Genomic DNA, 21,029 nt, shown 5'->3' on the forward strand with positions numbered 1-21,029 from the left:
ACATGCTCTGGGTTTTTTAAGCCAAGCCTCACTGGATTTAAGGGTATTGGGGGTAGGAATATCCTGAAATTCAACAATTCAGAAACACATAGGGTACCTCCCTCCACCTTCCAGAGGGATACAAACTTCTAGAGATGCTGTACAAGGTGAAGGAAGGGAATGACTATTTTTTAAAGCTGGAGTTTAGTATTATTATTACATGAGAAGTTTGTTTTATTATTCCTTAAACCCTCATGATATTTACTCTTGTAAAATTATTTCATAATACATTTCATATTTTAAAGTAATGTATTTCATAAAGAAAAATTTTAAAAGCAAATGAGATGGGAGAGGGAAAAGGCAACTAAGTGTGGTGAAGTAGACACTTGAAAGACATAAGTCTCGGGATGATGAACAGATACGATCAACACAAAGAGATTGTCAGATCTTGGTGCAGTTTGGTGGTGGCAGTTCTTAAATTTTGGTTCTCATAATCATTTGAGGAGTTGTATTCATCTCTCATACTCTACACCAAGAAAAATTCCGAATATTAAAAATGCCACCAAAATAGAAACAGGAGAAAATTATTTTGTAACCTGAGTGAAAAGGATTTTTGAATTACGACTCAAACTCCAGAAGCCATAAAAAAGACTGATAGGTGTGACTACAAAAAACATAGATCTCCGTGGAAAAAAAATATCTACAAGCTCAAAAGACAAACTAACAGCAGCAAAAAAACTGGGACAAACATTTGTAATCACATCACAAATAAAGGGCTCATTTCTCTAATAGATAAATTAATAAGAAAAACTATCAAATCAACAGAAAAAAATGAGGCACACTTTCAAAAAAGGAATTGCAGAAGGCTTTTCATTACATTTGGTAAAAATCTACTGATAATAAGATGGTGCATATTAAAAAATATTTTGGCACATGTTTTACCTATCATCTTAGCAAAATTTTAGAAGATTGATGATACACTGTGTTGGCAAAGATTTTGGGGAGATACGTACCCTCATTCATTGATGGTAAAGGTGAATTTCCTTGGGAGGGAAATCTGTCAATGTCTGTCAAAATTACTACTACGTGTAGTCTTTGACCCAGCAGTCCAAGAAATTTATTTGACATTGGATGTGACACATAGGTAAGGATATTCACTGCAGTATTGTTTGTAACAACAAAAAATGATATCCTAAATATCCATTAGTGGGAGACTGACACTAAATACCGTATGATACAGTCACACGATGGAAGACTACAAATTTTTTTTAAAAAATAACTCTGTAGCTGTTTATGCTTTTGAAAGAGAAAGATCTGGAAGGACACACAGGAAAGTCGTAAATGTGGCTACTATGGAGGGTACTAGGCAAATAAGGAACAGTTGTGGAAGGAAGGCTCTTACCACTGCTTTTTATCTGTTTATAGATAATTTTTGATTTTTGAATCATGTAAATGTACTATCTATTCAAAAATTTACTTTAAAACAGCTCTCTAATAATTCACTGAGAAGCCTGTTAACATGTAAGTGGCTTCCCATTGATCACTAACTCCACCTGAGACAGACTCTCCAGGACCGCGCAGGAACGTCCTTACCCCTAAGGGCGCATGTAGTTGTTTCTTAAAAAGAAAGACTCACCACCCCTTTAGCTCTAGTTTCTGAGTTTAAAGTAATAGTGTCATGCATCCCCCTCATGGGAGATTGAATATAGAGTAACCCACCATCTGCCCAAGTTTGCTAAGATGGATGTTATAACTATTATATGGCTTCCTGAGAACAATTTGCACAATTTATGGCCAGGGACGGTTTCTATTTCTCTACTCCTTTTTGTTTGCATTATTTAAAAAAGTGAAAAAGAAAGAAAACAACCCATTTTGTGCTCTGGGTGGCAGATGGATGAGGAGGGAAACAGCCAGCCTTCAACCATTTTTTCTAACCATTGTCATCACATTTACGCTCATGGTCTGTCCAAAGCAACAGTATATACGATGAAAAGACCACAGTGAAAACAAACAAAAACCCATACCCATGGCTAAGCTGCAAAGTCATCAAAACTTTGTCTTTTCTGGTATCTACTAAAACTGAACATACCACATTCTATAGCTCAGCAATTTCCGCTCTTAGGTATATAACAAGAAAAATGTACTCACTTGTACAACAAAAGACATGTAGGAGAAAGCCCTTAGGAACTTTACTCATAATAGCCCCACATGGGACACTACCCTAAACGTTCGTCAAGATTAGAAAAGATGTGTGCACTGTGGTATATCCCCACAGTGAAATTCTACACAGCAATGAGAATGAAAGAACTGGAATGACACGCAATGATCTCACTAACAGAATGGTGAGTCAAATAAAGACAAACAAAAAAGAAAACATACGGTATGATTTTATTATATGTTAGAATAACAGGGCAAAAGAACCTACTGCTTTAGAAGTGAGGACGACTCACGAAGATAGTAACTGGAAGAGGGTGTGTGTGTGTGTGTGTGTGTGTGTGTGTGTGTGGTGGGGGGTTGTAGGGATTGGTGACATCTTGTTAATTGACCTGGATGGTCAGATCAGTTTGGACAAAGTCACCCAGCAGTATACTTAATGCTTGTACTTTTCTGCATTTTTTGTTATGCTTTTTAGTAAAAAGTTTTAAAAAGTCATTCCAAGCCAGAATGAGCAGTGTGTGAATGAGTTTTCGATAAGAAATGGGTTCAGCTTCTAAATAAATGCTGTCCCAGCCCCTGCTGAGATACCAAAGAGATTCCAAAGAGACTGAAATGACAAAATGTCATTGGCCAAAGCTCCTGGAAATTATGCAGAGATCCGGGCTTGATGGTTTAGAGGGGCCCCCTCTGCCTCACCAGACACAAAGAAGCAGCAAGGCCTTCGCAATGGGCCTGCAGAACAGCCCACAGGAAGAAGCTGTGCATTAATCGGCAAGGAGCATGCACTACATCCTGTTTTACTTGCCAGGGATCCCTGACAATTGAGATGGTCCACGTAAGTAAATTTTCTGGATAAGCAAAACTTTCCTTAATAAACAATCCTTTCATTTAAAACAGAATCTTTTTTAATGGAACCCTTTCAAAAACACATTTCACACTTCCCTGACTTTTCAAAACGTTGAAGAGTCCATGGAATAGAATTTAACCTTTACACCAAATAACAACACTAGCAGTTATGTCCTATCTCTGTGCCAGGCACTGTCCGAAATGCTTTGCAGCAAATTTTCTCTCTTAATCCTCATAAAACTCCTATGAATTAGGTCCTATCATTATTCCCATTTTATGTATGAGGCTGAGAGCGATTGAAGAACTGTCCAAGGTAATAAAACAGGTCTTCTGTTTACAGCTTCAGTTATTTCGTGTCTGCTATCCTCCACAATGCCAACAGGTAGACGGAAATGTTAGCTGTACCTTTAGAGAGACTGAGTTCTCAGCTTTTCTCTCCATATTTCCTTTCTTCTTCCTCAACGTGACACTCAGTTTTCACAGAAAGCTACATGCCATAAACTCCTATCTAAAATCAGATAAAAACTTACAGTACTTTGTTTTCACCACTTTAAATAAACTCCATCTCCTTAGATCTCCCTATTGGCTAAAATATCCCATTGAGTTGGACCAACTTCTTTATCAGTTTAAGAAACCCCTCTGGTTCTCTGCATTTCAAAGTGTCCTGGATTTGCTTTTTCTTAACACAACTCAGAAGGAAGCCTGTGATACTCATCAGATTAGCAAAAGCAGCCCTCAACTGGGGGCCTCCTTGACTTCCAGCTCGGCTCTCGAGAACATACAACAGTGGGGGCAGACAAGCACAAAGGCAAGGCGTGCAGTCATTTTCTGTAAGGTGTGTGGATGGGCAGGCCTGCAGAGCAAAAGAAACCGTCATCCTTACCCTGTTTTCAAGCTGACCAAGGCGTCCTCTACTCCCTTCTGGTTAAATTTGGTCATGTACTGATGCATGTAGGGGTAGTTGTTCCGAATGTTTCTCTCCGTACTGCCGTTGGGCACCGTGCCAAATCGAAAGGGAGGGGAATAGTCGTGAGGTCTCTGAAACTGAAGAGAGACAGAGAAAGAAGGAGGAGGAGGAAGAATCAGTCATCATTCTGTCTTGCCTCAGGAGTTACACATATGCACGCGCTAGCACAGGACAGTAAAAACCCACTCATTTTTGTGCTTCCTTTCTACTTAATCACACCTTCCACTGGTCTGGGAGCTCCAGGAAGTCAGAAACAGTGTCTGTCTTCTTCCTTACTGCTCCTCAGTGCCCAGCACAGGGGCTGGCTGGGTGTGCACTAGGTATCTGTTGGACGGAATTTTTCGTCTCCATTATAGAGACCGGCCTAGTCCTAGGCTCACGGGCAGTGCTCAGGAAATGCTGATTAAGCTGGAATTAATGTATGACTTCAGTTCATTCATCTGCCTTATCATGAAATTTTCTGAGATCCTCACCAATCACTCCCTTCTCTGGACCCCGTTTACAATTTCTTTCACCTCACCCAGAAAATGACAAAGGGGAGCAGAATTTGCCAGTCCCGAAATATGCCTCTTTGGCATACGGATTATCTGGGGGCTGGTTATTTTTTAAGAAACAGCAGACACAGGAGAAACTCTGAAAACTGAGTAGAAGTTAACTCTTTTGGAACAGGCAAAATCTTATATTCATGAGGGTGTCTTCCTCTCTGTGTCTGGAAGAGGATGACTAAATCTCTAAAACTCTTATCAATGGAGAAAGCAGCAACTTAAATCTGCATCACTACCATACCCTTGTTTACTGTGCTCTTCCTGGTCTCCTCCCAGAACTGGCCTTTCCTTCTCCCCCCACCCCCATCACGCCTCCCATTACCCTACATCTTTCTTCTGTCTTCAGCTGAAGATAGTATTTAAGCTGGTGGTTTGGGCTATTTCGGGGAGCTACTCAGTTTTCTTGGGTATCTCCCATATATACAGATGGTATACATGTTTTTCTCCTGTTAAATCTGTCATTTATTATGGAGGGTGGGGGTCTCCACCAAGAACCTGGAAGGGTAGAGGGACAATTATTTTTCTTCCCATACAAAGACTCTATGTCATTCACTCATTCTCCAGCCATCATTCATTCATTCGCTCATGCACGCCTGCAATACTTATTGGGGTCCTAACACATCCCAGGCATAATGGCAGGTTCCATGAACGTTTCTTGAGCTGAAGTCCATACTAACCATTAGCTTCCCGGTGATGCCCATGCCTGGTATGGTCTCTTGAGCCTCCATCAAGGCTCACTGCCCATGCTCTACTGGGTTTCTCTGATTGGCTGATGTTGTCTGTGAAGGGGGTCAGGCCTCCCCAACATGTGCCACTTTGATCATGTGGTTATTTTTTCATTCTATTAATGTTGTGTACTGCATTGACTTATTTTCATACGTTTAATCACCCATGCATTCTTGGGTTAAATCTCACTTGGTCATGGCATATTTTTCTTTTTATGTGCTGCTGCTTGATTTGGTTTGCTGGTATTTTGGTGAGGATTTTTGCATCAATATTTTAAAAAGATATTGGTCTATCATTTTTTTTCTTGTGATTCCTTTGTCTAGTTTGGTATCAAGGAAATTCTGGCCTCAGAGAAGGAGTTAGGTAGTGTTCCTCCTCTATTTTTCTAAAGAGTTTGAGAAGGATTGGTGTTAATTCTCCTTTAAAACTATTTGGTAAAATTCACCAGTGAAGCTATCTGGTCTTGAATTTTTCTATTCTTTCTTAAAAAAATTTTTATTGGCGTATAGTTGATTTACAAGGTTGTGTTAGTTTCTGGTGTACAGCAAAGTGATTCATATATATATATGGATATATATATATATAAGAATATATATATTCTTTTTCATATTCTTTTCCATTATAGTTTATTACAAGATACTGAATATAATTCCCTGTGCTATACAGTAGGACTTGTTGTTTATCTATTTTATATAGAGTAGTTTGTATCTGCTAATCCCAAACTCCTAATTTATCCCTTCCCCAAGATGTGCCACTTTGGCACATGATTTATTTTGAGCTGAAGGCAATTGAGACCCTGTGGGCTCAAGAGGAACTTTCCCTGCTCCGTTAAAGAATTTAAATTGGGGGCGTTGCCCATAATAAGAGTTATTACCAGAAATAACATTTTATGACCTATGACAGGCAAACATTTAATTACTCAACGTCTGCTCTTCTCATCATCCTGTGAATTACCCTCCTCCCCCCTGGAGCCCCAGGCCCCTAGCCTATTCCTTAGCTCAGGATGGTACATCTACCTCATTTTACCTTTCTGTCTCTGAACCTCTCATATATGTGGGGTTCCCGTATATAAGAAATTAAGTTAGATTTTCTCCTGTTAATCTGCCTCATGTCAATTTAATTCTTAGACCAGGCAGAACTATCTAGAAGGGTAGAGAAAAGGTTCTTTGCTCCCCATCTGTTCACACCTTCAGTGTTTGGGGCAACCTAACCAGATTGGGAGTCCAGAGAACTAGGTCTAAGTCCCAGAAATACAGTTAAAATCTAGAGGCAGCACAAGGCAATGGTTACAAGTGTGAGCTCAGCCTCACAGGTTCCAAAGTCAGGTTCTATCCCTTACAGACTGTTGGGCCTTAGAGAAGCCACCTTACTTCCCGCTGCCTCCACTTATTTTCCGTCTGCAAAGTGGGAAACACATGAGTACTTCCCTTATGGGGTCAATGGGAAGATCTAAAACTACAACTTTTGTCAAGTAATTAGAATAGTGCCTGCAACAGAGTAAGCACTCAAAAATAAAACTACTCTTACTCGTCATTTCTGCCATCATCGTGGGCAAAAAAGTAACCTGGGCCTCATTTTTCTATGAAATATGGAATTCTGGAACTAGAGAGTGATGGTTATAATGACTAACATGTTTTGAGGATTTGCTGGGGGCCAGCACTGTGCTGAAAACTTTACAAACACTGGCTCATTTAATACTCACAACAACCCTGCCCGGTAGCTAATCTTTGAGGCTCCACTTTACAGATGAAAAAACTGAGGCTCAGAGAGATTCCATTACCTACTTAAGATTACGCTCCTTGTAAACAGCAGCCCAGATTTCAAACCTAAGGTCTGAACTCTATCATTCCTCGAGAACCATTACTAGCGACCTCTCCTCTTTTAGAGGTGAGGACCTTGAGACCCAGAGAGGGAAGGACAGCCAGCAAATCTCCAGCAGAACCAGGGCTGGGATCCAGAGGTCTCTCAGATTTCCACGTCAGCATGTCTTCCACGGAACTGAGAACTGCCGGAGGAAGCGTCCAAGTTTACCCAAGAGTCAGGCTAATCAAAAACACTATTCTTTTTTCTAGACTCACACTTCTTTTCACTGTTAATTAAACTTTCCAGTTGAAGATTGCTCCCCTTAAATTAGGCATGCTGCTGCCTAATAAGCAGCCATAACTGGATTTGGGGGAAGTGGCCATGCCTTGTCCAAATGAGGTCCTCCTGCTGGGCGCCTTGTGTTGGGAGCGTGTGTGTGTGTACAAGCGTGTGTGTGTACAAGTGTGTGTGTGTATAAGCATGTACACGTGTGTGTACAAGCGTGTGTGTACAAGCATGTGTGTACAAGCATGTGTGTGTACAAGCGTGTGTGTGAACAGCAAATGCTCTTTGCACTCACTCAGGCAAGCAGTGCCTCAACGCACCACCTAAAAGGGGAGGCACCAGCCCAGGCCTGTTTGCACAGCAGCTGTCGGCTCAGGGGCACAGAGGCAGCAGCACTGCTCATAAATCTAGTCATTGTAGCAGCCGCTCCCAATCTTGCGAGACATCTGATGGCCTATTTGCCTAACTGCCTTCCCCTTCACTCACCATCTGTAGCAGAGGAGACACGCAGCTCTTTTAGATTCCCTTCCTTCCCTGCGTTTGGTTTGCACAGCGATAGAGACAGAGATTCAGCCTCGGTGATGAATTTCCACACGTCTCTGGCCTTGATTGTACCCTCACCCACACTAAATTCAGCCTGGCACCCAGCCCTAGAAACCTTTCCCGCTCAACTAAAGGCTGTCAAACTTTTTAAAGCATGACTCACAATACATCTTCCATCTCCACCCTGTAAACACACACTTTCTACTTAGGATATACTCTGATGTAATCCATGGTGATCTACTATTTTAATGGTCACAACTCTTAATTTCATGACTCCCTAAAGAGTCACGACCTACAGTGTGAAAAATAGAGGCAAGGATGACTCATCGCCGGAATCCCAGGGCCTAGCGTCGAGGGCACACTCTGTGTTTCTTAGGGGAATGATTTCTGATGCAACTTTCTCCCAGAGAGTTCCACGTGCAAGCAGGAAGAAACGAATGTGGGCTCCAGCGCAGGAAGCGGTGGTGCAGAGGTCTCCCCCATCAACAAGACCACAGGGCAACGTAATCATGAAGCCCAGAGTCAGCAGAACTCCTCACAGCTTCTCTCGCAAGGTTGCCCTCATGGTTCATATTAACTGGCTGCACCTAGCCTTGGGCTTTTCATCTGCTACTTTGGAACTGAGACATTTGGGGCAGTTGCTTAAACTCTCTGAGACTCTGTTTCTCCATCTGTAAACTGAAGATTGCTTTTGCAATTAGAGTGTTTAATGGCATCCCCTAATGCTTGATAAACATCACCTTATCACCTGTTAATACCCAGCATGACTTTAGTCAAATAAAGGATCCAGTTTCCCTCCAATGTAGAGAACAGAAGATCAGAGGATTGTACTCTACATTTTTTTTTCCATTTGGTATGTGGACAGGTCTGAGAGTCATTCCAGCGAATAAGTCATAGCAAGTGCATTATGACGGACGAAGTAGAGATACAGGTCTGGGAAGTAAAACTTCTAGGAAAAATGCGGCAATTAATCAGGACATTTCTTTATTTCTCTTGTGAACCAAAAAATACACAATTATTAAAAAATATCTATCTTCTGTGGACATAAGTAAGGAATGTCTGGCTACTAGAGCCCCTGTTTCTAGTAAGGTCTTCTCCCACTGGTGAGCTCCACATGCTTCTGGATGTAGCATCAAACTGCTGTGGTCCTTAAGAGGGAGGAGAGGCTCAGAGGCCTCCACTCAACCAATAAGAATGGTGGACGAGGCTCACCCAGCACAACTCCACGAGAACACATGTATGGGCTCATCCACAAGGTACATTCCCCGAATTTCCTCCACTGCTGTCACAAAAGGCCAACTCCGTGCAATAATATTTCAGACCCCAGAAGTGAGGAATGGTTCGAATTAGGCAATAGTGATGGTCATGAGGAGGGAGAGGAGGGAGATGAAAAGGAGAGGGGAGAGGTAGTGGAGGGGGGTGGGAGGAGGGTTGAGGGAAGAAATACCATTTATAGTAGGATTATCTACCATGTGCCAGGCACGGTGTGAGGATTATTCCTAATCCTCATATCAACCTCGCCAGAATGGTATTAAACCTCCTCTATCAGGAAATTAAGCTGTGGGGATACTGACACACTGAAGGCCATACAACTACTATATGGCAAGGTCAGGATTTGAATCCAGATCCATCTGACCCCTATGGTGTTGCTTTTTCCACTACATTAGTCTGCCTCCCAGGGATGGATTTCACCAACCACAGTAACACCCAACATTTTGGGAAGGGTCGCCACCAACATTCCAACTTCTTTAATAATTCCTAGGGAAGCATCTACCCATGAATTTACCTACGTATAATTTAACCCCAAGCTCATCTGAGCACACTGTGGGCTCCAAAGGTGCTTCTTTCACAGCAAGTATGCAAATGGCTTAAAAGTATTATAAACCTGAGTTGTTACATAGGTATTCATGACAAAAAGAAAGAAAGAAAGAAAAAAAAAAGAACACTTGTGTACATATTAAAATAAATTGATTCAGTATAGATTTTTATTTTGCAGACTTTCTTGGTGTATCTGCCATTAATCTTCTGGGAGCATTTAGCTTATTTACTCTAGGAATTTTGCTGTTTATCTAATTGTATCAAACATTTAATTAAGAGCTATCTGCTTGCTGCTAACACTCTGAGCATGGAAACTGAGCTGCATCTCATGAGGATATGGTATCTGTTACTAGATGTTTCCAAGTCAGAGAAGGTCAGTCTAACTATTAGTGTTTCTAATTAGTTTTCCCACAAGCAGTCATGTTATTAGACCCAAAACTAGGTAGCAAGGGATTTTTCCCCCTTGCTATTGAAAATAGCAACAAAAAGCAAAATATGCTGCCAACTACTTTCTTGAAGAATCTTCTCATCCAAAACTTGGTTTCCCACTGCTTCCAATGTACCTCTGGTCACTTATTCTAGGAACTGTACATTTGCTCCCATGACGTGATGGAATCACATAACAGTTACAGGCTACTGGGCACAGTCACATGTGCAGCCTCCTTCCATCCTTACCACAACGGTGATTCCCAAATGTTCAGAGAGGAACTAGGGGGCACAGCAAGGTTACACAACAATAAAGGCATCACACAGCTAGTATGTGGCAGAGAGGAAAAGGAACCCAACTTTCCTGACTCTGAGTGTAGGGCTTTCTCCGCTGCCTCCCAGATGCCATGTGCTTTAGGTGAGCCAAGGAATCGGCTGAGCATGATTTATTAAGGAAGGGCTCCAGGAGAAACCAGGAAGGACATGGGGGAAGAAGGTAAGGGAAGGTGAGGAAGCCAACCAAGGGTGTGACCATGAGCAAAGTCTCAGCCTCAGCCTGATCCTGCAGGGAGCTCTGGGGAGTAAACTGCACCTCTGAGTTTGCCTAGAAGCAACAGAACAGCTGGGCTTTTGTACTCTCACACTGGTTAGCCACTGGTTACAGGCAACTGCAAGATTTGGGGGACATAAAAATATCCAGGCAAAAAAAAAAAAAAAAAAAATCCAGGCATTTACCATTTCAGTGCCCCAAGGTAATCATCCTCTGAAGGTCCCTGGTATGAACCTTTGTCAGCAAAGGTGAGGCTGGGCACACAGAACTGAGAAAGGGATCCTAGGCCCCAGGCGGGGTGCCCGCAGCATCCAACACACCATGCATTTCTCGTTCAATCAACAAGTGTGCACTGAGCATCTACTAAGTGCCAGATAACCCTGACATCCCCTTCCCCCAAGTCAATTTTAATCTCATCAGTTTTATCTCCTTTACAGCACTTATTCCTGCCTGGAATTTTCTTCTCCATTGCATTTACTTGTGTGTTGTTTATTTCTTCCTACTGGAATTTAAGTTTCATGGGAGCACAAGCTCAGGCTGCCAAGTTCACCATGGTGACCAGGAAGACTCTCCCAAGAGGTGATAGTTTCCCTAAAACCTGAAAGTCAAGGAGAAGCCGGCCATGAGAATAAAGGGGGAAGAACATTCCAGGCAGAGGACATGGCAAGTGCAAGGGCACTGTGGTAGAAATGCACTTGGAGTGTCTAAGGAACAGAGAGAGGACCTCAGCAAGCGAGAGGGAGGGGACATGGGGGGATGGGCCAGATAATACAGGGCTTTGTCGCCATGTCGCAGAGAGTGGCATTTACTCAAGTGGCATTTCCAAGGAGGAGCCATCAGAGAGGCCAACTGCTCATAAGGTTGGTGGCGCTTTTGTGATGGTGACTCACCACAGCCCCTCACCTGCTCTCTGATGACAGGCCTCTCTGTACCTCTTTCAACCACCGTGTAAGTCACGGATAAGCTGTTAGGTCTTTTCATGGGCTGATTTTCTATTCAGCAGTCTGTTGATGAATGCTGAAAGGATATATGTAGACTCATGCCAATAAGACATGATAGTGAGAATTTATAGAGACAAATTATCCCCACATACAAGACAGAAAATCTTTGCAGTGCTGCAGTCCCCACACTGCTGAGCTTAGCAAGTCAGAGTTTGTTTCCTGAAACTAAAATGTCAATAGAAGGATATACCCAGTTTACCTCTTCCTCCCTGTACGTTTCTGAATAGCTTCTCACACCCTGCAAACTTCGTTACATGGCAACGGAGAATGGAGAAAGCAAGTGTTACCACTCCCATCTCCCTAATGTGGAAAGCACAGCCCCAGGAGGCAGGATTGAAGGCGAGTCTGAGTAAAAGGAACCGGAGGGAAAGGAAAAACCTCCCTGCTCCTTTTGCGTCCCTTGAAGAAATTTCCGGCGAGTCAGGAGTGCTGGTGATGGGGCTGACTGGCTACATAGTAAACAGGAGCTGTCAGTTTTGTCTCTGGGTAGGGCTTACAGAGGACTTTTGTTTTCAGGTCAGAGAATCCAAGGCATGGAGCATGTAAGAGACTCATACAAAGTCACAGAACTAGGAGGTACCTACAGCCGAGAGCATCCCACTTCACCCCAAGCCTCTCCTGATCCAAGGCTAATGGATCTTCCTCAACACCATACTCTCCTTGGCAAGATGAGCTCCAGCCTAAGCTGTAACATGAGTCACAGACCTCAGTAAGCATCATCAACACAATCATATAAATATGAGAAACGACCACCGGGGAACACTACGTTTCCAAATTAGATCTGGACACTTTAAGACTTAGGAGAGCTTAACTTAAGCTTCCGTTCCTGAAACTTTTAGAAATATGCCCATGTGAGTTAAGAGGAAAAAAAAAATCCTCTGGCTTTGTGCCTTAGAGTTGATGGGTTTGGATGATAGGAGCCTGATTTACTTCCTCTGAGGGGAGAACGTTTAAGATCAACCCCTCAGGCAGAGATGAAAGCAAAGTGACCTTACCTTTTTGTCACTGAGGCCAGTCACTTGGTCCACAAACTCCTCCTGGATCATGAAAGCAGCCAGATTGGCCGTGTAGCTGGCCAGGAATATGACGGCAAAGAAGGCCCACACGGACACCATGATCTTGCTGGTGGTCCCTTTAGGATTCTGGACAGGCACGGAGTTGTTAAACACCAGGCCCCAAAGGAGCCATATAGCTTTTCCAATCGTAAAAGAAGGCCCATGGGGTGCTGCAAATGACAGGAAGGACATTCTCAGCGCCTCCTCAAAATGCACACTTGTGAGTGTTTGATACTACGCAGTGGCTCCAGCAACACTGAAGGCTGCCAGAAGACGGACTTATAGTGTGTCCCGTCACTGCCCCAGAACCACACCACAATGAGTCCTTTTTTCTTTAAAAATTAGCATTCTTCCCACATTTCTATATACCTGGCTTTTTGCCACATTTCTAAAAAGACAAAGAAAGAAAGGAAGAGAGAGAGAGGGAGGGAAGGAGGGAGGAAGAAAGAAAGAAAGAAAAAGAAAGAAACAAAGAAAGAAAGAAAGAAAGAAAGAAAGAAAGAAAGGAGAGAAAAAAGAAAGAAAGAAAGAAGGAAGGAGAGAGAAAGAAAGAAAGAAGGAAGGAGGGAAGGAAGGAAGGAAGGAAGGAAAGAAAGAAAGAAAGAAAGAAAGAAAGAAAGAAAGAAAGAAAGAAAGAAAGAAAAAAAGAAAGAAAGAAAGAAAGAAAGAAAGAAAGAAAGAAAGAAAGAGAAAGAAAGAAAGGGAAAAAAGAAGGAAGGAAGGAAGAAAATGGTTATGCAAAACATGGGTTTGAATTAGAAGTAGTGTTATGACCTGTTTTAAATGTGGATTTGATTTCCATTTGGGGAAGCAGAGCCTTACAAAAACATGTGCATGGGGGCTGCTTCAGTATTCGTCAGATGTGCTTTCGTATAAGAACCATGCAATTCAGAGGGACTGATGCTTGATATTCTAATCTGATTGTTCCTAGCAATGGCTCCTGTTCAAACTCAGATGTAAGATGTGCACAATGTAGGAATTAAACCAAACTAAAACACTCTCCAAATGGAGACATTAAGGAACAGAACAATAGAGCTTAATTCTTCTAACACTTCACAGATGGAAGACATTTGGTTGCAGGGTCATGGAAAATGAACTCTGATATCACAGCACTTTTTCTCCCTCAGCGTATTCTTAAGATTCTTTTTTTTTTTTAAATTTTAAGATTCTTAAGTGTTCCTTGCAACAGACTTAACTAAAGAGGCAGAACAATATGCCAAAATGTATTGGGCAGGGGAATATGCAGGCTGTAAGACACACACGTTAGAGCTTTCAAGTCTGTTTTTGTGCAAGGGGAAAAAAATCAATTTATGCCCTCATTTCATGGGAAAAAGGGTCTTCCTTTAACAGAAGGTTTTTATGTCATTTAAGTAAATGAAGATATGAAAAAATGATCTACTTAGACTTCAGTTGGCGATGCACACAGAGTGGGCAATAAATAAAGTGGCAGCAGTGAATCCAGATTGATGGAAGTTATGAAGTTCTGGGCAGAGAGCCTAGTTGGGAAGCAAGCTTTCCGCACATGGGAGGCCAAACTCAGGCTATCTCAATACTTACAATATCCATATACAACACATTAGAGAGAAGGCAACTAATTCTATTATTCTCAGTCTCAAGCTCTCCTCCTATTCTTTGCCTAATTTTATGATCTTCTGGGCTTATTCCCAAGAGGCTGAGAATTCTTAGTAAAAAATAATTAGAGTCAATCCAGTAAACTTCATGAACTACTTAATTTTATTAGGGATGCATGTTGATCAGAAGTGACAGCTATTTAGGAATCAGAAATGGGCAGTTGCAGGGAGCTGTCCAAGATGTTTGGGAATTCCTGATTCATGAAGACTATTACTGGGTCATATAATTTTCCCCATAAAGGACAATGAGATGTAACAGAAAGCTATTTTGTGCAAGGAAATAAGTAGCTGTCATTTCCTGAGGGTTTCTACATGCGGATGAGCAGAAAACAAAAAGCCTCCAGGTGATGGAAGGAGTTTGCATGCTAGGTTCCTTCCTGCACAATAGCGTGTGCTTCAGCCAAAGGAGAAATTATTGCATGTGGTGGCCTTTGGATAGGTTTTTATCTTCCAAGATATATTTCAAATGTATCCACTTCTTTCCATCTCCATTCTCTCCATCCAAGTCCAAACCACTGCAATTCTTTCTCTTGGAAAACTGTACCACCTTCCTAACCAGTCTCCCTCCTTCCACTGCTGCCACCCCTCCCATCGTCTTGATAGATACATAGAAAGTGACCTTTCCACACGGTACAGGTTTGTATTCTGCCTCTTCCCTGCCATTGTATTTTGAAGAAAATCTGAAATGCTTACCACGGTCAACAGCCTATCCCTCTGACTTCATCTTATACCACTGTCTACCTCACTTACTCATAACTTTTCTGTTTCTTGAGCATATCAAGATTGATCCCATGCCAAGGCCTTTGTATCTGCTGTTCCCTCTGCATGGAATGCTTCTCCCTCAGTTCTTCATAGGACTGAATCCTCCTCATCCTTCAGGTCTCAACTCCAGCATCATTTCTTCCTAAGGCCCTTCCCTGCTTGACCATCATACTTAAGAAGCGTCCATATCCCATCACTTCACTTTGGTTTTTCTCCCTTCTTCTTGAGATTTATTACAATCTGTGATTATTCATTTATATGTTTACGTGTTGTCTCCACAACTAAATTCTCAGTTGCCCAAGGATGAGGAAATCTCCATCCCATTTACCACGTTAAACCCCTGCTCCGGTACCAGGTACTCCGGAAATATTCATCAAATAAATGCACGAATTCACAAACACCACAAACTCTGGTTTTGCAAACGTAAGTATCTACTCTCCTGCGGTATGATCACCCATAGAACATTGCCTCAGGACCCACTCTGTTGGAAAGCTTCTTACTAGTTAATTACATTACCCATTTAGTGAAATGCTGGCAACTCTCCCACTTAAACACAACATGATTACTTGTGGCATTTTAACTACGTTTGGTTGACAGCAGGTGGTTTATGTGGTAACCACCGCTCTTCAGTGGTTAAGAAGTGGGAGAATTTCAGTAAAACTGAGTTCCCAATAGATCCCCATGACCTGCTGGCTCTTTCCAATATTGAATCTTCCAAGCAGAAAGAACATATGGCAAATTAAAGTGCCTTGTTTTTGAATAACTGTACCTTGAAGATCTGCTGTCTTCCACCATCTAAAGTCATTTTTCAGGAAAGAGATTTCGTCCTGGCACCCTTCTGATACCCTCTACTTAGAATGTGTTGTGCATTGAGAAAAATGCACTCAAAATTGTGTAATGTGTTTATGTATGTGGTTCGTGTGGGAGCCTCTTAAAAACTTACGGCCAATGAATGCATCCCAATTCAATTTTCTACTTACTGATTGCCACTTTATCAAGTACAATGCACTAAGGTCAGGCACTGTCAAGAGGAAAATGTAACTGTTTGGGGAAAGTCACCATTTTATCATTATATTTATCATCAAACGAATGTGAGCATGATTTGGTAGTTTGGAGAATGTTCTTAACCTAGATTCCATAAAACCATTTTCTTTGCATAGACTGAAGCTGAGACTCACTAGTAGTTTTAACATTTGTTTTGATGCACATTTTGAAAACTGCCAGAAAACTTTTTCAAATATGCTTTCTCAGCAAATATCAGTAGTTTTTCACTTAACTACTGACTCCACATTATGGCAAGATTAAAATGTCTCATTTTTAAGTTTTATCCTTCTTTTCAGTAGAAGGGAATAACCCATACTTGTATGGCACTGCAAGTAATATCAATGACCAGCGCGATTTAGACGATGGTATAGCAAGGCAATATAGGAGAATGTGTTCTAGATCTGAACTCTTCATTGAGAGCACATTAAATAGCATTGACTTTGAATGATGCTTACGAAGCCAGCCTCACCTTTCCCTTCGGCTAAGTTCCTGCTGTATCCAACAGGACTGAAGTACTCAAACACGAAGACAGCTACGGCGGAGACAAGGAGCAGCATTACAAACATCATCACCCAGACGGAGGCGCTGAAGGGCTCTGCGGAGAAACAGCCAGAGGGCGGAAGCGCAGTCAGTCAGCGCCCGCTCACAACCAGGGCCAGCAGGGAGCCCGGAGGTCCATTTGCAGGCTCACTGAGAGACCCACTCTGATGTGACTCTGATCATTCAAAAGAAGCTACTCATTGTTTATTCATGCGTTTAAATCATTCTCTCTTCTACAAAATATTTGAGGTATTTTATAAGAATGCACATCATAGGATAAAAACAGAGAAAAGCATATGACATTTGACAAATCAGGTCAAGGATAATAAAAACAAAATATAATGATAAGACCAAGGGAGAAAGTTAAAATGCAAACAAAGAGGCTACAGGGTCCTCTGGAATTACAGAATCATCCAGGGGACCAAAGCTAAAGAGAAACAAGACTAGATTCAAAGAGTCAAACATAAGGCACCTGCAAATCAGCATGAGTTTTATTTTTATTTTCATTTTCATCTTAACATGCTGGAGGGAGGACGTGCAGGAATTCTAGAAGTAAAGGGAGAATTATAACCTGGTAGAAAAGGATCGTAAAATCGTGGGATTGACAGGAATATTGGAATGTCATAGTCTGCCCCCAAATACTACCACTCTCTCCATTTCACCTTCTGCTTCGGACAGATGAGATCTCTACAATTTAAAAATCTGGTTGAGGTTGGTAATGGTTAAACGCAATTGAAAAGTCATTTGAAGATATTACATTCACACGAGAATTCAATGAAAACGCATCGTTTAAAGATAGAGGCAATGAAGTAGTAGATGGATAGATGGTTATTTCCCCTAAAAATAGCTTTCATCAGTTCATTTTCATGTGGATGTCTCAGAAGGGCAGGCCAAGACACAAGGTTCTAAATCTTAGATCACTTTAGAAAGGTAAGAGATACTATGTAAAACAAATTAACATTTTTATTCAAACTGATTGAGGACATGAAAGTGAGCCGAAAGGAGACATTTTATCCATGTATGACATAGATTTGCTAGAAAATCAACAGAGGCTAAAATTTTTAAAATGAACATAGCTCCACCTGATTGCATCATTGGGAAGAAACTGCGCTTGGACACCAATGAACTTATAATCCTTTTCATCATGAGCAAACATTTTCTAAGAATAAAATATAAGAAGCCCAATAATACCTCTCGAATAGTACACATTTTATTATTTTTAAATTGTTTTTTTTTCTGATGAAGCTAGTAATAATAATAAAGAACTAGGCTGATAGCAGGCCACCTTTTTATTAAAGTCTGTGACTACCTAACACAGCTAGAGTTCAGCACAAATTCCAATGTAATGAGCTTAATATATAATAAGAAACTAATATGTCTGAAGCTTTAACGATATTGGATAATTTTAAAACCTGAAGGAATACTTTGTAATGCAGTTTTGATAGTGCAAATACTTTAAGAAGCAACAGGTACCAAGACAACTTACTTGACTTAAATAACCCAAGATGAGCTCAAAGAAACCGAAGAGACTAAAACTGAAATTTATCTCAGTTAAATTTAACTTGAGTACAAACAATATCGTGTCCCTGAAATCACAGCAATTTGGTAATAAGGTGTATCCAGGAGAAAGAAATGAATAATTAGGAGATTAAAAATTACTTAATATTCAAAAATAGAGATGTTAAAGTAATTCTCCAAGTTGGATGTGCTGATGGCATAGCGTGTCTCAGCAGAGGAGGATCATTGTAATGAGTAAAGGAGCATACACATGTAAAGTATTTGGTGGTGTGCTTTGCACACTGCATACACATAATAAATTAAATGGAATAGCTGCTTGGTTCTGTGGTTAAAGCCAGAATTGGTGGTGGTGGTGTGCTGTCCAGGGTCCTGAAAAAGGCGTCCTAGTTTAAAACACGCACACTTACTAATCTGATAACTCCTTTTCCCTGCAGGTTATGATGACATTATTAAAAATATTAGGGGAAATCCTTACTGAATTCTTGTACTCACATGTCAGAATCTGTAAGCCTTCAGTGGACTTCACTGGGCACTTGATGTGTCCTAGTCACTAACTGGTCAGAAAATCAGATGGAAACTGATCAAGAAACTGATCCCAGATGTTTTCTCACTTCGAAGTGACAACATCTGTCCCTTGACTTGTGAGGATGGCAGAGACATTCTGCTGTGGTATTCTGGTTTTAGTAAGTTAGGTACCTATGAGTGCCATGAAGGATGGCTATTCCCAGACACCACACACACACACACACACACACACACACACACCCCACAACAAAGAAAGTCATTAGAACAATGAAGAGCTACTGTCTGTAGTGTCTAAGATGTGACCCAGAAATATTTTAGATAGCTCTGGATTACATCCTCTACTGGACAGATTCAACAGATTCAACATCTGTCCATGAAGGAACTTTAATCTAGAAGAGACTCCAGCTCAGCATTTCTTTGGATCAAAGACTCCAACCTACTTGGAAAGTCTTAAGAATTAACTGAATGGAAACATTGCCAGAGACATCATCTCTGGCCTTGAAGAGTCACTGGTTACATTTTTACACAAAAGCTCAGAGGCACTACCTGCAAGTGTTTCCGATGTGAGTTCATGGATTTTGCGAAGGAGAGAGAATAGGAAATAATGAAGAGCAATGCAATCAGATTTTGAATGTTTGGCTCTTCCAGATGACTGAGCCAATGAATGGAAAAATGTAGCTTAGCATGGTTCATTATGACTTTCAAAACCTGCAGAAAATGACTGTAAATAAGGGGGTGCAGAGTCAATCGAATAGGGATGTAATTTAGTGACTAGGAAAAATATTAAGCCTTCTGTGTAAAAACAGCTTTGAAAATAGCTCCCTCTGGCTACAATTTATTTTATTCTTAAAGATACAGTAGGAAGAGTAGGGGGAAAGAGGTTTAGCTAAATTTAGCAAAACTACTTGACTTTTATGGAAATGTTCTAGTAACGCAGATAAGATAAAAATCTAGGGAAACTGGGTTGAGGCCAGATTCAGTATCAGTGACTCATATTTATGAGACAAGTCAATGGATATATTTTTCCTCTTTGATTGAACTGGACGAAAAGTTCTCTCTAGCTCACTAAGAAGATAAGTGGACAACTTTCTCTTTCCATTTCTTCCACGAACTCCCTTCCTCCAACCTCTAGGACCAAAGATCTCTGTTAAAGGTTCCAATAGGGAATGGGGAAAAAGACGATTAGGAGTGACTATGAGTGAGAGTATATCCAATAATTATTAACATTCTGCTTGTGTTGTCAATATCAGTAAGCAGTATTTTTCGTGATCCAGTGAGGCTCCCTTATGAAGATATGGGCATCATTATCCATATCAGACACAGGCACAGAAGGAACATAGTGAGGTGTGTCTTTGTCAAGGTCCACGTTACTCCAACAAAGGTTACAAAAATTGAAACGAGTGCAAAATCAAATCCAGTGAGTCGTAAGCATTTCAACAGCTTAAATGGATTATCGAAAATGGAAACAGTACATCCATACGTCTCTGTGAGTAAGGCGGTATCCAAAATCCTGTTAGTCAACATTTCACTCATGAGAATGAAGCATAGAACGCTTCACTGGATGCTAACACCACATATAAATGAAGACAGTGGAAGAGTAAGGCTATGGGCTTGGAGCTGGCATCCACAGATGGGCCCTAGTCTGCAGTTTTAGTTCTCTAATAAATAAAGTTTTTTTGTCTTTGGAAAAATGTAAGAAATTCAGTTGACACTAATCTAACTGTTTTCACTCTCTCCTGCAGTTTCCTTCTAGGGGTCAATGTTTGTCTTAACCTTCCCAGTTTGGGACAAACCCACTGACATGGGAATGCCAAGGGGAAGTTAATCTGAATCCCATGATCTTCAAGACAGTCACTATCAAAAACTATTTATGATGACAAAACGCTCAACACAATGATTTCCTTTAAAGAAAAAATGAAAAATGCTTGGCTATGTTCCAGGCAGTTTCAGCTACACCAGCCAAGCTACCTAATGCATAGGTGCTCAAGAAAACCAGATGATAGAAAAAAACAGAACTACCTGGCTTTAAAAAATAAAAACCTTTTGTGTAAAAACATAAATCTAGGAAACAGTTAAAAGGAGAGTAAGAAGAATTTCTTCTCTTATAAACCATTCAGCTTAAAGGATAGTCACATTTAAAATATGATTCCATTAATTTTAAAACAGTGTATCCTCTTCAGACTGCTTCTGTTTTGTTTATCAGAGTACTGGTATAAATCACTGCACAGTCATCATTATTTTTACTCTTACATCCAGTAAATAAATGACTGTCATTCTAGTGAGGGACGGAGGATGGGTACGCGGCTGC

At 41.1% G+C, this 21,029-nt stretch overlaps 1 protein-coding gene across 2 annotated transcripts in view; it reads right to left on the minus strand.

Moving 5' to 3' along the window:
- GRIN2A (glutamate ionotropic receptor NMDA type subunit 2A) overlaps positions 1–21,029 on the minus strand; it is a 379,488-nt gene that overhangs the window by 66,814 nt on the left and 291,645 nt on the right. For both annotated transcript variants that reach the window (XM_036827160.1, XM_036827162.1), the window contains 3 exons: positions 16,608–16,733; positions 12,642–12,871; positions 3,866–4,026 (listed from right to left, as the gene is read on the minus strand). In XM_036827160.1, coding sequence (XP_036683055.1) covers positions 3,866–4,026; positions 12,642–12,871; positions 16,608–16,733 — 517 coding nt within the window. The remainder of the gene's footprint in view (positions 1–3,865; positions 4,027–12,641; positions 12,872–16,607; positions 16,734–21,029) is intronic.

This window comes from Balaenoptera musculus, chromosome 15, assembly GCF_009873245.2.
Source record: "Balaenoptera musculus isolate JJ_BM4_2016_0621 chromosome 15, mBalMus1.pri.v3, whole genome shotgun sequence".
Classification (NCBI taxonomy): domain Eukaryota; kingdom Metazoa; phylum Chordata; class Mammalia; order Artiodactyla; family Balaenopteridae; genus Balaenoptera; species Balaenoptera musculus.